The 17429-nt window shown below is 39.8% G+C and overlaps 1 protein-coding gene across 3 annotated transcripts in view; it reads right to left on the bottom strand.

The window, feature by feature from the left end:
- Positions 1-17429, bottom strand: part of TRIO (trio Rho guanine nucleotide exchange factor) — a 258160-nt gene that overhangs the window by 157870 nt on the left and 82861 nt on the right. For all 3 annotated transcript variants that reach the window (XM_082318867.1, XM_082318868.1, XM_082318869.1), the window contains exons 4-7: positions 16323-16515; positions 15154-15666; positions 11895-12017; positions 773-964 (exon numbers count right to left, since the gene is read on the bottom strand). In XM_082318867.1, coding sequence (XP_082174993.1) covers positions 773-964; positions 11895-12017; positions 15154-15666; positions 16323-16515 — 1021 coding nt within the window. The remainder of the gene's footprint in view (positions 1-772; positions 965-11894; positions 12018-15153; positions 15667-16322; positions 16516-17429) is intronic.

Raw genomic sequence — 17429 nt, 5'->3', positions numbered from 1 at the left:
CCAGTCTGTAATATCAATGGGTGACTCAACAGCACACACATAGCAACTCCTTCAGAACTGAATTCCCTTGAGGAGAAAACATGCTTTCACCATCCAGACTATTAACTCGGGGATATTTATTCCTATTTCCCCTACATATACCTCTTCTCCGGCAGTTACACACGGTTAATGACTTAATTAAAATAATTGGTATAGGCCTAAAGCTAAAATTTTTGTTTAATATAGGCAGGAATCTTTTATGGGATACTAAGTAAACATCTCCCACCACAATTTCAGATTCAAAAGACAGTTAATTAACTTCTCAACTTTCAGGCCAGTTCAACTTAGTTTTCTCTAAGCAATTACTGTGAGTTAAATCTTGACACTCAAGGACTGATTGGAGTGGAGTGGTGAGGACAATAGAACAAGTGATGATTTCTGGATGTAGGAAAGGCATAATATTGATACTGACTATACTGTTTTTTCCTTTCTTTCTTTCAACTTAGAAGCTTCATAGAGTTAAGCATTTCTGTCCACTTCATTTTGATTCATATAGCTAATCTGGCTAAATTTTATCTTGCATTGATATGGGCAAGGCATTTTGCAGAGAATATAAAGGCAGCGGGCTGTCCTGGGGACAACAAGTTTTTGTTTGAGTATCAGCTGAAATTGGCAGAAATGAATGCTCTGGCCTTTTCAATCACTCTTGTACTTCTGTCTAAATCAAAAGCAAACAGTACAACTCACCATTACAGCACAGAAACTTTTGTTGGTGCCTTCCCCGTTCACTAACCTGTTCAGCTTTCTGATGGAAGATGGAGGACATATCCAGTAACGTGCTACGTTCATCCAAGGCTGCAGCAAATGCCTTCCATTCTTGCTCCAACTGACTAGCAATCTGTTTTATTTGCTGTGAAGCATAATGGCCAGACTCAACCAGGCGATTTGCTACTGACATGATGCGGTTTATGTTTACATACACATTCTATAGAGAAGAAAGAAGGAAAAATTAGCGGAAGTTAGCAGATCACTTAAATACAGAGGTATACTTCCATAAAATTCTTCTTTATTACAGTACTGCTTAATAGACTGGTTTTATTTGCCAAGTTTGTGCCTGCCTAACTTTGGAATCTAGGTGTATAATATAACAGACTACCTGTATTATTGACAAGGGAGAAGGACAACTTGAAATGACCAGAGAGTCTCAAGCTAACTTTAACGGTCAGCTTAAACAAAGTCATATTATATGAAGACCCATTATTACAACAGAAGAGGAAAAGCTAACCAAATTTTGCAACAGCCTCAATAAGAATGTTTACAAATGTTTAAGTCAACAAGACATTCAGACACACACAATACAGGAAAATCGAAGTATAATTAGCAAGCACTTGATCTATCCATGGTATGCCTGTGTGCAACATCGCTCTACAAATCTTCACATCAACTTCTGAAAGCATTTCTACTTTTTAAGTAACGAAACACAGAACTCTGAGTTCTAAGGAGTTCCAACAGCTTTAGATTTTATTTTCCTGTGACTATATTGCCTCAGAGCTAGCACTGAAAACTAGACAAATAAGGTCAAAGATCAGAAAGATTCTCCAGCATACTGGCATTACTCACTGACAGCTCTTAGTCACTCTAATTTTCTTTCCTTTTAGCTCACATATGCATTTTGGCCTAAAGTGTCTAAAATCTGTTCCTGTTCTGATTCTGTATGAACAAACAATATTTTTCAAAGGAAGCAATCAAGAACTTCTCATTCCTGCAAAGCCAGAAACAAGAACAACTTCACCACCAAAAGGTTTCTGAGTAGCTCTTCCAGAGCTTCATGTATATAATGCTGAGTTGACACTTCTTTCAATTGGGCTGACTCTAAAATCTAGAATGAAGCACTTGGAATCACAGGATTGTTGAGGCTGGACATCATCTAGTCCAACACCCCTGCTCAAAGCAGGTTCAACCCAAGCAGGTTGCTCAGGGTCACACCCAGTGGGGTTTTGAGAATCTCTAAGGATGGAGAGACCACAATCTCTCTGGACAACCTGTTCCAATGGGTCTTATGTTTAAATGGAATTTCTTGTGTTTCAACTTGTGCCCATTACCTCTTGTTCTGTTACTGGATACCATAGAGAAAAGTCTGGTTCTGTCTTCTTTACTCCCTCCCATTGGATATTTATATTTTTATACATGTAAGATCCCTCCTAAGCTTTCCTTTATCCAGGGTAACCAATCCCAGCTCTCTCAGTCTCTCCTTGTACAATACAATACAGGTTCTTCAGGGAAGAACTTGGTCATGGTGACTTCCCAGAAAGGGAATGAGAGCTTTCCACATAATGCTGTCCTGTAGGCACATCCTAATTTGTGTGGGTACACTTGGAGCAACCCAAGTTCAGCCCTGTTTTGTTCATTATAGTGTCCCTTTTGCTCACATCACAGCAGACCCTTTGCTTGCCAACCCAGTCCACCACTTCTCACTTGACTGTTGGTCCTCTTCTCCCTCTCCCATCCTTCTTACCCTAAAGCTCTTCTTAGGTTGTCCAGCCTACTGGCAAAGATACTTTTGCCCCACATAGTCAAATAGAAATCCTTGATCCTCAGAGAGAGGGTCCCATAGTTGTAGAAACCAAAACCCTGTTGCCTTGTTGACCTGCAAGATCCATCTACCCTCTCACCAGCAGGACTGAGAAGAAAACCACCTGGGCTCCCATGCCCTTGACCATTGCGTCTGGAGCCATGTAGTCACGCTTGAGACTTTGCAGGTCACCCTGGCAGTATTGCTGGTGCTCACATGGAAGAGCGGCGGGGGGCAACAGTCTGAGGGCTGGATAAGCTTTGGTAGTCTTTCCACAATGTCGCAAATCAGAGCCCCCAGCAAGCAGCAAACTTCCATAGAGAATGAGCCATGTTGGCATATGGGGGTCTCTGTTCCCTGCAGAAGAGAGTCTCCCATTACTATCACTTGGCTCTTCCTTTTGGTGCTCCTGTGTGGCTCAGACTCAGATGGCACAGATGCTTTATTTGATAGCTCCCAGCTCCTCGTCAGCCATGAGGTCAGTGAACCTATTCAGTAGCTGCCAATCTTCAGGTGGACCAGAAACCTTCCTCCTAGTGCCAGAAGCCATTATCTTCCAACTTTCATCAACACGGGAGTCCTCCACTTCCCAAACAGACAGGCACAGACTCTGTTTGACCCTCCTCCCTTCAGTACAGTTGGTAGTTTGGGCTCTTGAAGCTGCAGAGTGTTGGAAAAGATCTGGTCAATCTCCTTCTCATTATCTCTGATGCTGTGCAGACTGCTGACCTCCTCCTGCAGCTCCTTTACTTGGTGACACAGATCCTTAATAACTGCACACCTCCTGTGGGCAAGGAAACCATCTCCTGCTGCTGCCTCCTTGACAAGAGAACACAGGCACTCCCTGCAGCCCCAGACCTGCATCCTCCTTCTGGAGCTCCCTCTGGGTTAAGGCCTCTGATATTACAGGGATAGTCGGTCCAGCAGCAGCTGGGGACTGTGCTGTGGGGCACATCACCGCCATTGCTGAGGACATGGATGCTGTTCTGAGCACAGTTGCTGGCCCCTTCTACATGAACTGCAGCGTGAACTGCTGCATCTGTTGGCTACTTCTGTTAGCTGCACTCGTTCTTGCCTATTTCCTAAAAATTTACATGTGAGGCTAAACTGCCAAACACTATCACACAGAACGGCTGGGAAGAAAACAACAAACACCATTAAAATCTCAACATTCTGCAGTGAAATATTTTTCCCTCTTGTCCACGCAGTGCTTTCCAGAATGCCAGCATGCAGGAAATGCCCCAGAGCAGTTAGCTACCTGTCAGCAGCAGCATCACAATCTTCCCTGATCAAGGGTTGAGGAACTCGGTCCAGTGAGCCGGGGGGACAGAACTGCCTGCAACAAGCCTCAGTAAAGGCCACAGATCAACAAGTGACAGAAGAACGACACTGAAATTGGCAGTCTGTGCCAAAATCTGACTATACCCCTGCCAGTAAGAGAGGTTGGGGAGAACGCTGGCACATGGACACCCACTGCCACATAGACGCTGAGCATCTGGGGTGGAACCATTACCTGTTGACATCGAGCCACTGCCCAGAGCCTGACACTGACTGGCTGGAGCAAGTGTTGCAGTTCCTCCAGGATTCACTGTGCTGACTCATCTGAGTGCTAATTGGCACAGGTTTCTATTAATTATAACTGTATGCATGTATGCAAGCAGGAGCATACCTGACACAGCCTAAATCTCAGCTGATTCACTTAACTTGAGCACCGCAGTGTCATGTTGGCTGTTTTTCCTTCCTGCACAATACTACCTTTTCATTTTTCATTCACGCATCTATGCTCTCCTCTTAAGCACAGCTGAACAACTGGGAGAGAACAGAACTGCTATTTCCAACAAATTTCAAAAGACCAGAGAGCATTTAGGCTTATTAAAGTGTATGTAGCATAAATACAAGACTGCTAAATGAATCCAGAAAGCCATTACATAGTCTTTACAGTGGTGTGAAAAAAACAAGCGTTAAAAGAGAAAAGAATAAAGGCTATATTAGACTTCCATTTGAACTGTTTGTGTATCATAATAAAGGAATTTTGGAAATTCTGGAACATCAGTTAGATATGAAGGACAGAGCACATAAATATGAAGAAATCAAGACTGAGCTGTGGTTAAAAAGCGTTCATTTTCCCATGGAAATCTGGCTTCACAAGTGTGGAAGAATACCCCCTGCAGTAGTATGAATATGAATTAATATGCTGACAGTTGAACGCTTTCCAAGCTATGTATATCACATTCCTTTCCTCAAAAAAAAAAAAAAAAAACAAACCAAAAAAAACCCTCTTATAATAATCTCAACCTTTCCCCTCCCCTCCATCATATCCCTCACTACCTGATATATCTACTAAAGGTTTAAGTTTCAGTATTTTAGAATGCAATGACCCAAAAAAGACAGATTTAGTTAAGGAGGAAAAGAATCTCAAATAGCAACTCACTACAATTGGACTGTCTTTAACTGATCCTTGAAGGTTAACAAATTTTGTTTAATTTTCTAAAAGGACAGGCAGGTCCACTGTCATTACTATATGACAAATGCGTATTTTGTGCTCTGCTTGAGAAGTACTGTTCCAAGTAAGCTGGTGCTCATTCCCCAGGGACTGACATCTTATTCATTGCATGGATTTACATCCTGGTTTTAGTTAAAGAAGCAACAGCTATCAGGCAATGGCTGAATAAGTCTTTAACAGTTATCTCATTTACATCATGGGAATCTGCATGAAACATCTGCAGCTTCTAAATGTGTATCAACTGTCTAAAAAGTGAAAGGCTAAAGTGATACTGCATTTCTTCCATTGTGTTACACATTACTATTGTAACAAAACTAAAAAGGGAACAATTCAAGTTACTGCATTACAGTACATATAGTAAGTATACGAATGTACTTAGTACGATTATTTTCTCTCACAATGCCCTTTAGCCAGAAGCTGAAAAGATACCTTAGAATATCTGGAAAGCTCCTCATTGCAGAATTATTCCCCAAAGGGAGTGTACATATAAAAAAGTATTGCTCAGCAAGGCAACACAGATTAGTAGCCTAACACAAGCGGAGGTGCACTGTGTCATTCTTTGCTGTTTGCCTGAAAGGCAAGTACACAGGGGAAAACATAGGTGACAGCCTGCCAACTTAACTGAACTTCTATCACACTCAATACAAAATAAAACTGGCAGATGCCCTGAAGGTTCTATTTTATTTCCTGATTTTTCCCAGACCCATTTAGAAAATGTTTGCTTAGCTCTAAGATTTCAAACAGTAGTTTTCTGACACAGAGACTATTAAGCATTCAGTGTTAAAAACAACCACCTCAGTGACATGGTCCACAAGCATCATAATTGGCACCTCTATATAGACTGTAGTGAGTTTGAACTATTCATCTGTGATGGAAGTATTTTAGCAATGGAATTTCCAAGTCATCTGCCACTTCACATACAAATGGCCACCAAGACAAGGTGTAGCATTAATGCATGAAGTAACACCTCCTTTAATGATTTAAAGGTTTTCTAGTATCTCTTCTATTCTCGCTCTTTGCGGCAACAGTAAAACTCTGAGTCTAGCAATCGAAACTTCAAAGATGGGGGCTGCAGAACAACTAAAGGTATCACCTGATCTCTTCCCTTGAAAAAAAATAAACTCAGCAACATCCAGACTACAATTAGGGAAAGTGCTTAACCTGTTCTTCAACTACAAGGATCCTCAAAATATTCTCAGGTAACTACTTAACCATTACTATCAGCACTGGAATGAGTGAAATATCATTTCACTCTAACTTTCTTCAAATTTATCATCTCTCTTTCCTACATTTTTCATGGCATACCTGAGGAATCTTACTGCAAGACTATATAGTCCAACACCAACACCACCTTCTTTCCTCTCTTTACTTACCTTCACTTTCTAATAGTAAACACCAATGCCTTCAACCTCTCCTTACAGCCATGTCATTTTCATCTGGATGTTCCCCATTACAACATTAAGTATGGGGCTTTAAACTGGACCTAGTTCTCTAGTAAGACCAACTGAATCAGAGCAATTTCTTTACAAATCTTAAGTTCAGCACCCCCAACAAATATCAAGGGTGAAATAAGATCTGTCTATTCCTTTAGTTCATGATTCATTAACGTGAACATACTTGATGCTGTATTAACACCTCACCAGCTGATTGCTTTTTAAAATCTGTTTATTTGCTTCTTCCTTCTTAAGGGTTGCACATCTAGCCTATTCTGTTTCATCTTGTTGACTTTGGAGTGCTCCTCAGAAGCTGGAAATAGCCTGAACTCATTTTGCCTTTTCAGTCTCTTCTCAGGTTGGTGGCATCCAGACATTGCATCTAAGCACTAACTGCTCTGGCACCAGAAAGATTCCCTTACAGATGTGCACTCAAAGAACATCATCCCAGTCTGACCAGGATCCACAGCTGTGCATTCCCTGAACTTCAAGAACATCACAAATCTATGGTTTGCTTAAACTATGGTTATTCAGAACTACCAAAAACAAGACTGAATACATTTTACCTACTCTGCTGCCCCATCCCCATTTAGAGTCTTTATCTTGTCTATTAGGGGTGTTAGATTGGTTGGACAGTTGATGGATTTTACCATCTAAGTTTTATTTATTTATTTTTACTGAAAGCCCTGCCGGAGCAATCTACTATTTAAACAAACAAACAAAAAAAAACCCAACAAAAAAAACCCAAAAAACAACCAAACAAACAGAAAAAAAATCCCCAAACCAACAAAAAAACCCACCAAAAACCACAAAACAGACCTGTCCCCCAGAAGACAGAAGAGCTAGCTTACTACTGTTCACCATTCTGCACAAAGTCTTTTGTGAAAATCTGCATTTCAAAGCAATCTGAGAAAGAATGTACAATTCACAACCTGTGGTCTTGCTCTGATATGCTGAAGTCTCAGAGGGCCCCAGGTAGTCTAGAATTCACATGGTGCTTAAGTCTATCTCAAAGGACAACTCTTAATTTTAAATATGTATCTTTGTAACAATACAAAGAATCTCAAGAGTGAAATATATCAGTAGTACAAAGGAAGAGGAAAAAGTCACGCTAGCTGTCAGCTAAGCTGATTTTACCTCACCTGACCTTCTTAATGTTTTCATCTGTACCAGTCCCTGTGGCTGGATTTGAACAAGCCATGCCAAGTCAGTCATCTTTGTAACTTTTAACTCTGCAAACCCAGTGATATTCAAGTGTTGTGTTCATACTTATATTTTAACCTCCCAAAACTCTCACCAGTGCTCATCTCTGTCACTCTCTTATTGCATGACGTTAATTATTCAATTACTACCATGATGAAGTAGTTTAGTATATGCAAATAGCCTGTTCTGAGAACGTTAATCAACTTAGCAATATGCTTACAATTGACACAAGACTTTTTGGATTATGGTTAATAAACATAGCTTCTACTGATGGTCCTATCAGCCTCAAGACAAGAATTAGTCATAGCACACCCTTTAATAGTAGCCAGTGTCAGCTTTCTCCAAAGAAAGTTTCCTTTTGCCTACGTGGCTTTCCAATCATTTTGACCCTCACCAGTGCAGTGAGGGGCACAGTTAAGATGTAATGAAAGCAAGGCCATTTGGTCTAGCAAGAAGAGTAGAAGAAAATATTCAAGTAGAAAACATCCTCCTCCTCACCCATATTTCACATGACTGCTTTTGTTTCCCTTGTGTCCCAGCAGGCGTGTGGAAAATGGCAGGAAGAAGAGTGGACATACACAGAATCAGTCTCTCCCACTCTTGCATGCAAGACTGACTAATCATATAATCACGGGTACTTTGTCTTTGCAGTTCAAAAACTTGACAGATAATTTTTGTATTTGCAACTCCTATGATGCCTTATTTGCAAGTTTCTCCCTTAAAAGGTACTAAAAACTTGTTTTGAAGTGAAGCATTGGTTTAGTCACCCAAAGAGGAACTTCAAGCTGAAACTGAGTATTGCTTAACTCAAATAAATCTCAGGAGTTGACAATAGCAATTTACTGTTGTTGAAAGCAGGCCTTTTAAATTGTACTGAAAATCCATCCTCATCTTTAGAGAGGAGAATCATTGTGAGTTTATTTTTCACCACAGTCAGGGAACATGGGATCTACTTGCCCTATACATACAGCCTTGACATTTATCAGCCTCTTGAACTCAGTAATAGCAGGTCACATACCTACAGCTGCACATGTGAACTACCTTTCAGACAGCAGCCTTTTTAGCCACATCAACCTGTGTGGTAAGCAATGGTAACCAAACGTATGTTCATCTTCAATGCACATCACTGCACCTATCCAGCTTTTCTCTAGGACAGTTTCATTGCAACAAGAACCAGTCTGTGTATTAAGCTTAAGACTTCAATGAACTTACTCCTGTTACCTTGAAGTGCAACCACATGAGCCTATCACACAGTGAACAGACCAGGTTCCTAGACATATCACTTGCTAATGAAACCACTGAAAGTACAATTAAATCTCCTCCCCCAATGTATTCTTCACCTTTTTGTTTTACAACATTTGGTTTAAACTTCCAACCACTTTGTGCTGCAATACTGAAAATCAGATTCGAAAAATGGCAGAAAACCATTACAAGGAAAAAAAGAAACATTCAGCAAATCCTCTTTGTCCTCAACATAACCAACGCCTGTTCATGACAGGAGCCAAGTAGCTTTCACAATGGTTTACATCCAGGTGGCTCATTTCAGATTGGAAGACCAGATTAAAATTCTGGCATCTCACCCAAAGGCCGTCGCTCTTTCTCACCCGAGTTTGGCATAAGCAGCTGCAGAAGTTGCCCTCCTGCACCTCTCGGAAAGCCAAGCTGCTACTTGGGAAGGAAGGGGAGATGGGGAGCCAGCTATTGACAGAGGGTAGCACCTGCTGTGAAAGGAGCATGTGCCCTGAGGCAATCACAATGAGTTGGGAAAAGCAGCTGCAACATCAATTATCAGGGTTAAGCTGTGAGCACGTGCAAGAGGTTGCATTTAGCTGCTTGGGCAGCATTTATCCTTGGAACAGCCCTTCTCACCTAAAGTGAGCCTAAGGAAACTGCCTGGAAAGCAAGATCTATTAGGGTCCAATTAGGGCCACAAGGAAAAGCCTTCAAAATCTCCTGCATATAATAAACCTTATACATAGTTGACACTCTTCCTTCCTCTCTACCCCATCCAATTGAATAAATTTGCATGGTTGTAGATGGGTTAAAAGTTAAATTCCATCTCTAGTGTTAAAAGCATTCACATCAGAGATCTTAAATCAACTCTGATTACTGAAGAGTTACACTGACAGGAACAGTGAACAAATAGTAGCTTGTTAAGCAAAGAGTGTATGTGAAGAGTGGTTAGGGAGAAGCTGAACACGCTTGCAGGAGTTAAGATTGCCTGACGTTTTTCCAGTTAAAAGCTAATGAAAAATAAGGGTTGCCAAAATTCAGTCAGTTCACGTCATTTTTTTAGGTCACATTCAGTGTCATCTTTCCCCCTAATCTACATGTAAGGCTTTTGCCATTTAACCAAATAAACCCCAGAAAATCTGAATGCTGCTTAAATCAAAACCAGGGACTGATCATTTTGAATTCGTATTTTCCTATTCTGTGCCAAAGAACCATTTTTTGCAGGGGCGGGGGGGGGGGGGGGGGGGGCTATGCTACAAAAAAACATCAAAAAACTACAACTTGTTTTTCCCCTTTTGAATATTTGGATGGTTTAATTTGCCCCAAATTTAAGCTGCTCCTTGCATGTTTCAAGAAATCATTGTACAGGCTGAGAAAAAGTCCTCTGTAATTAATGCATTTGACTACTACAGGCAAAACAGAGATTAACAGCAAAAGACTAACAGCAAAAACAGAGCAGGAGGGATTATGCTACGTTGCTCAAGTGCTTTCTACTGCTGATAGCATCTGAACAGTATGAAAGTGGGTGGGGGGGAAAAGTCATCCAATTTGAAGAAAAGAGGACAACGGTGACTCATACCAGGACAGGCTGACAGAAGAAGAATTTAACCTTTAGAGCACAAGCCCAGGAATTGCCTGGAAGGCCATCCAAAATTACTAAGTTCCAAAAGTCATATCATGTCACTGATACCTACTGTCCTTCTGTGAGTTTCTTTCTGCTCTACTTCATATGCAGAGCAATGAGCAACAACAATGAGGTACCCCATAAAGGAGCAATTACCCATGCCTACGGAGTGAACCTATACCTTCCAAACCTAGTGGTCAAAGTTACATCCATATATGATTTTACATAACTTAATTACAATGTTCCCTAGCATTTGCTTTACTCTTTTCAAGAAGTTCATACCTATTTTTATTTTTTTTAAACTTTTGCAAAAATAGCTGAGCTGCAAAAGAAAAATGTAACTTCTCTGTTCATGTCTTCTATTGCCTTAACTCTAGCTATACTGTACACAAGAGATGCCTTACTAGTCCTTCCATTACTTCAGCAAGACGTACAACCTAGGTAAGTTTACTTTGCCACTCTCTTTCCACAATTAGTAGTCCTGTCCTACAAAAAACACCCTCTTGCAAGAGTTGATTGTTTTGACCATACTTTAATTCAATTCCCATCCTTGGGCTGCCAAGGATGTTAACTTCTAACAAGACTGGTAGTGTTCTTCCTTCATTGAGCTGACAGCCAGGAACTGGATTTAGGCCCAGACTCCCAAAGTTATTTAAACACCTCCAGTCCTCCTAGTGAAAAGGACATAAAATGTACTTGAGAATTTAGTCCCCATGTTCAAACAGGAATTCATGAAACTGAAAATAAGCAGCTTTCACTCACCGACAGTTAAAATCCAAATTTTTAATTGCAGCCTACTGATAGCTCATCCTAAGATGATATTTGACAAAAAAATTGTTTGTTTTAGCTCCATTCTACTGTGTCAGAAATGAGAAGTGTGTCTTAAAAATACGGAAAATTATTACACCAGGCTCAGCTGTTGATCACTACTTCTCCGAACTTTTTGTTTGAGTTGCAATCTATTCAAAAGATCCTGAGAGTTATTTCTTTCCACATGGAGTGTTAAATTCCGTATTACACATGATTCTCTGAAATTTCCTACAAGACTCAAAGCAGTACTCAATCACACATCCCAGGTTCTAGAAGTTGGGACGTTTATATTTGAGAAGTGCTGAGGTTGTGTTGAATACTGCCATTTGTCAAAATAATTTTGTTGCTTGATCACAGTACCTCTGTACTTGGCTACCCTTTGTTTTCCTCCTTTGTGTTTTACAATTTCACTGCTCAAATACAAATTTGCACTACTTGTAACAGAAGGAATGATTTATGTGTATGATTTATGAATTCTACCTTAACACAGAGCAAAGAGACAATGTGTCAGTGCTGTGAACTGAGGCCTGTTCTTACCATACAGTTCATGGCAAAGTGATTGTGCTGTGTCTGAAGCTCCATTGCGTGCGGGTGACTGGTTCCGATCTCTGTGTAGCTGTTCAGAAACAGACCTTTGTTGTGTGTGATCCAGTCAAACATCTACAAGAAAATATTAAGGGAAAATAAAAAAAAAAAAATCACTAATTTGTTATGGCAAAAATCATAGACAAGTAATGTGAGAAATCTGTGAACACAGAAGACAGAAAGAGTCTAAGGCCATGAAAATGAACACTGATGCTATTTCCATTCTAATATATTTTAGCCATATATTTTAACCAAATAGTTCCTAAAATCTGACTTTTTTGACCAAACAGCTGAGGCTGTTAGATCTTTACTATAGGTAAACTTTACTGCACCTTGTTGAGATAGTAAAGTCATAATCATAAAGTCATAACTTTGTTACTACAAAGAAGTTGTAGTAAACAAACAGGCTTGGAGCACAGCCCTGAATTACCAAGCTTATACATTCTCTAGTGACAGCATTTCATGATGTCAGCAGCTTAGTCATTTAGAATGAAAATGGCAACTCATGGAAATTAAATATAGATTCATTCTTGCTGATCAAGTACTTCAGCAGCAAGTTTAATATTTTTAGTTCATAACTTTACAGCAGATTTGAAAATAACTTTTCTATTGCTAAACAAATTAAAAAAAAAAAAAAAAAAACTATACTTGAGCACAGAGTTACACATTACCTTCTCCCAGACAAGTTTAAGAATAATATTTAAATATGTTTGGGTTTTGTGGTTTGTTTGGATTTTAGGGGTTTTTTTTTTGGGGGGGGGGGGGGGGGTGTGGAGTTTTTTAATATTCAAACAAATTTCAGGAAAGACCTTATCTGACAATGACCATCAACGGAAGTACATAGGTATGCTAACTCTGGCACTGGAAAACAAAGTTTTCAAAGACCAAGCAACACAGCAAAAGGCTAAGTTTAACACCACCACCACCCCACCCCCCAGCAATGGTCTTGAAATCTTTGCTATATCTCAGCTCAGAAGACCCACCTACTCTCTGGATAATCTGAAAAAGATTGTTCAGAAAAAAATGGTAGCAATGAGCACTAAGTACTCATTTAAAGATCTTTTAAAATATCCTGGCTAACAGAGCAATATTATCAAATCCATTATTCCACCCAGGTACATGACAAATCAAATTATAAGTAGACTACAATATAGTAAGGACTGTAAACCAAAAAAAGTTTTAAGAGATTAGACAACTGAGACAGCTGATCACATACTCCTAAAATTTTCAGTTTCTTACCTAGACTACAGTGAAGATGTGCTAGAACATTATTCAAAATAGACACTGGTCCTGCTCATGACCACCCTTCTCTAAGTAGTCTGACTTTGCTGCCTTCAGATACCTACAGGGCAATTCCAATCAGATTCCCTCCCACTTCACCCTTTTTTTGCCTTCTCTTCTCCTGAACCAGCCCAGATTTCTCGTGTAAAGAGTTGTGCAAGTCCGCCAAAATGAATATGTTTATTTCTCCCCATCCAATAGCCTTTATTTTTCCAACAAAGATCCAGTCCTTTCCCACACCTAAATAAACCACGTAAACATACACTGATAAAGAAGCCCTGAGCTATGAAATCTAATCTGACACAACCAGTGAAATAAGGGCTGCAAGTAGATTAAGGCAAGGGCCTTAATTGAAAAGTGAGTTGGGATACCACACAAACCTTCTTTTTAATCTTTTTCTACTGGTTGATGAGAGAATAAAGTCCCAGGTATGCTAGCTGCTGTCAACTCCATTTTGAGGTGCCTAATATTTCCCTCTATTCTGAAAGAAGATGCATTAATTTAATATAGACTTATTCTTGCAATCAGGAACCTAGAAAACACAGATAGGAGCTTAGGCAACCACATGGCAGGGCAGAGATCAATCCCACAGGCTCAAGTATGTCACAAGGAGTTTCTTAAAGCCCAAGTTATGTAGGCAACTTTTAGATGAGTAAATGAAGAACGTATCTTTCAATAACATGTGAGCACCATCAAAATATATTTTGTTCATGCTGTAAGAAAGAATAATTAATGCTGTAATTAAGTGGCTAAAAGGTTGCTAAAAAGCATTTTGGGCCTGAAAGAGCAATGCTAGGCTAACAGCTTGTTATTTTCTGAATAACTTTAAAACTCTAAATTCACTTGACCAGATTTTTTTCTGCTCTTTACATGCCTCTACTATTTTCAGCTATACCCATTCAGTAAACACTTACTTTAAATGGTACTTTTAAAAAATTATTTATTTTTTAAACACTGCAGAAAACATTAGGAGTAGTGTAAAGAAAGTCCCTGAGCTGAAATGATGAGGGTAAGGGAAAGTACGGGGGAAGAAACCAGAGGAAGAAGTATTATACGTTTGCTCTGCTTTTACTCTTCCCCATGCATCTGCTTATCAACACTGCTAGAGAGCAGCATACTGGTATAACACAGATGCTTGGTCTCATCCAGTTCAGGTGTTCTTACATAAAATATTTTAAGAAATCTGACAAAGACCATACTTACCACTTGACTGCATAGTCTAGTTACTTCTTCTCCTGGAGAAAAACTCCCCACCCTTCCTTAAAACTATTTGTTCTATGATAACAAGTTAATAATAAGTGATTGCAAAACCGTTCTATATGAAAATAGATCTTATTTGAGCTCATCTAAAAGCGCACTGCCTGCCACGTTTCCTCTTCAAATTCCATGACAATCAAAGCCTTTCTCATTAGAAGGGACTGGTTAGCCCAAAACATTCTGAGATGCACTGTCAAAAGAGACACGTCAGCTTTTAGCCTGGGACTTTAAATCCTGCATCAATGAAGCAGTTCCCCATGTCAGCCTCTTCAGACTTCGTCAACTGCCTGTCACTGTAATCCCAAGGATCGCTCAAAAGTAGACCAATGTAGTCCTTAGTCATCTGTATTTATCAAGTATACAGCATTCATCTTCACTTGATGCATGCAAAAGTATCTGTCTGAAACAAAAACTTACTGAAGCAAAAGCTTTAAAATCACTACCACTTAAAATTTTCTTTGGTGAGAGCTACCTGTGTTCTTCACAGCTTAGAATTACTACCCCATCCCCTTTACTCCAGAAGACTAAGAGTCACTCTCAATGAAGAAATCCTTTATTTCTCATTAAAAGGCTAGTGATTAAAGACAAAAACTACTATTTGCAGTTATCCTTTATACTTCTTCCAAGTCTGTCAAGCAGCACCCATTTATACTCCCCTCCCCCAATCCCTTACCTTCTCAGCATCCTGCTCAAACAGCCTGAGCTGAAAACATTGGTCCAATTTCAATTTCCGCACATGCCACATCTGATGCAGATGCTGCCGTGTTGAGTGCAGCCTGTCCAGCATGGTGGATACTTTGGGTAAAAGGTTCTGTAAGTCTGCATTCCCTGACCCAGAGTTCTTTTTGGGAAAGCTATCACTGCTCTGTATCCGCTGGAGCAGCTTTTGTCCTTCCACATCAAGGTCCTCGATAGGGGCCTTAATGACTTTCTTTTTTAATTGTGAATGCTCCTCTATCATATTGCGAGCACCTTCCAGGTCCTGAGGCATTTCCTTTTTTGACAATATATCTTGCAGTTCCTCCAGTCTGGACAGCATATGGGTTGCATTGCTAATGTAGTCCTCAAAGGCAACTCTGATTTCTATCCACTCCTCATGGTTGTACTCCAAACAGCCATCAAATTCTGGGGTTAGCTGAGAAGGATCAACTACTTTGGTAAGGCCTTCCAGAGACACCATATTTGTCTAAAAATAAAAATGAAAATTTAAAAAATGCTGTTACTGAAATGAATTTGAAATTTTCTTTCAAGTTTTTATTTTTCTCTTTGTCAGAATTGATCATTTTGCTCATGAAGTCCATGCGACTTTTCTCATACACTTCTTTTCAAATATCAATCCTGATCAGCCTCCTGTCTTGCAGGTATTTTCCCCAAATGAGAGAAATATTTTATTTCTTTCTTACTTCACTACACTTAAGGAGAAAACAGCAACCACTCTTTTGACTACTGTTTTGATTAAGTTTTGACTTCGTGTTTTCGAAAGCAGCAGAAGGATAACAGCAAGGTTCAGTTGGCTGCTTTCCTCTGGATGCCGGTGATTATCACAATTACCACACTGCAGACCAAGACAACAAACAGATGAAACCTAACTTTTTACCATTAGGGGTAAAACCCTAATTCCATCTTTCTCAAGCTCAGAAAAAGAATATAAATGACAACATGCACAACCACCTAGCCTAAGTACATGAAGAAAACCACATTCCCTCTAGCACCACTGGCCTAATGTACCCCTCCTCTATCTAGAACATAATTTATCTGAGAGTTTTCAAGATGCTGATGAGTAGTGAACACACTTAAAACCATGAAATAAAGCGTAAATTTGTATACCATCGGGAAAATTACCTCAAACTCAAACTTAGAGCTGCCAAAGTTAGTCCTCTGTTTCTGCCAGAAATTGTCTGGCTTGATTATCAGTGCAACATGAATACAACATGGAAAAGATTCCTGTAAAATCTTCAGCAGAGGCTTTATGGAGTCCCATTTTGACCCACGCATATCTACAATGACAGTGAATCCTCGTTTACATACCTCCTCACTGCAGAAGAAAGAAGAAAAGGTTATCAGGCAAGCGTTACAACTTCAAACGCAGCACTCCACTGCACCACACTGCCTAATGAATGTGGTCTCCTCAGCTAACCCGAGGGTCTCACTGTTGACTAGCTGACACGTACAGCAGATCTCATGAACCACTCAGGAAGCTTCTCTCCCCCCCCCGCCAAACTCCTCGTGGGTGACAGCTTTACACCTGTTGCTGATTTGATAATCTGCCTTTATCTCCTCTTTCATTTTATATTCAGTTTATATTCATGATGATTCATCTTCCAGTCTTGTTTCTCCTTCACCTTACACACACATTAAATACACCATTTACTGAAGCGGCAATATGTAATTCATTTACAGTTGACTCTTCAGAACACACACACACACTTTACTGATGACAATATTCACATGCCTTTCCAATGACTATGGGGATCCTCTAAAAGACAGAAGATGGCATACTGTTCTTACCTACCACTTCTGCAACTTTTTAAAACTGTCTCAGATTTAGTCCCACATTATCTGAAAGTTAAAGAGTCTATAGAGGGGAAAAAAAACCTTTATTGACAAGTCCTGCTGTAAAGGATTGATTTGTGGATAGTTAATGGATAAGAAAGCATTTTATGGCTGTGAAGAAAACTGCATCAACCTGTTTCTACAAAATTTGAGCTCAATTTTGCTGTCCAAAAGTCAACAGACCTCACACCCAAATTCTCTGGCAACTCCTCCGAGAACGGCAGATTCAATTTCTTTTCATCAGTACCTTTTGTACACTTAGTGCTTGCCACTGATCAAAAACGGCAATCACCACCAACACCAGAAATTTTGATTTTGTTCCAGTAGAATTTGCTACATGACCTTGTTAACATGGAAAGGGAAAATATTTCAAATCCAATGCATCATAGCCAATGG

The sequence above is a fragment of the Platalea leucorodia genome (genome assembly GCF_965183815.1).
Source record: "Platalea leucorodia genome assembly, chromosome: 1".
In the NCBI taxonomy this organism is placed as follows: Eukaryota; Metazoa; Chordata; class Aves; order Pelecaniformes; family Threskiornithidae; genus Platalea; species Platalea leucorodia.
This window is presented reverse-complemented; position numbering and strand designations above follow the sequence as displayed.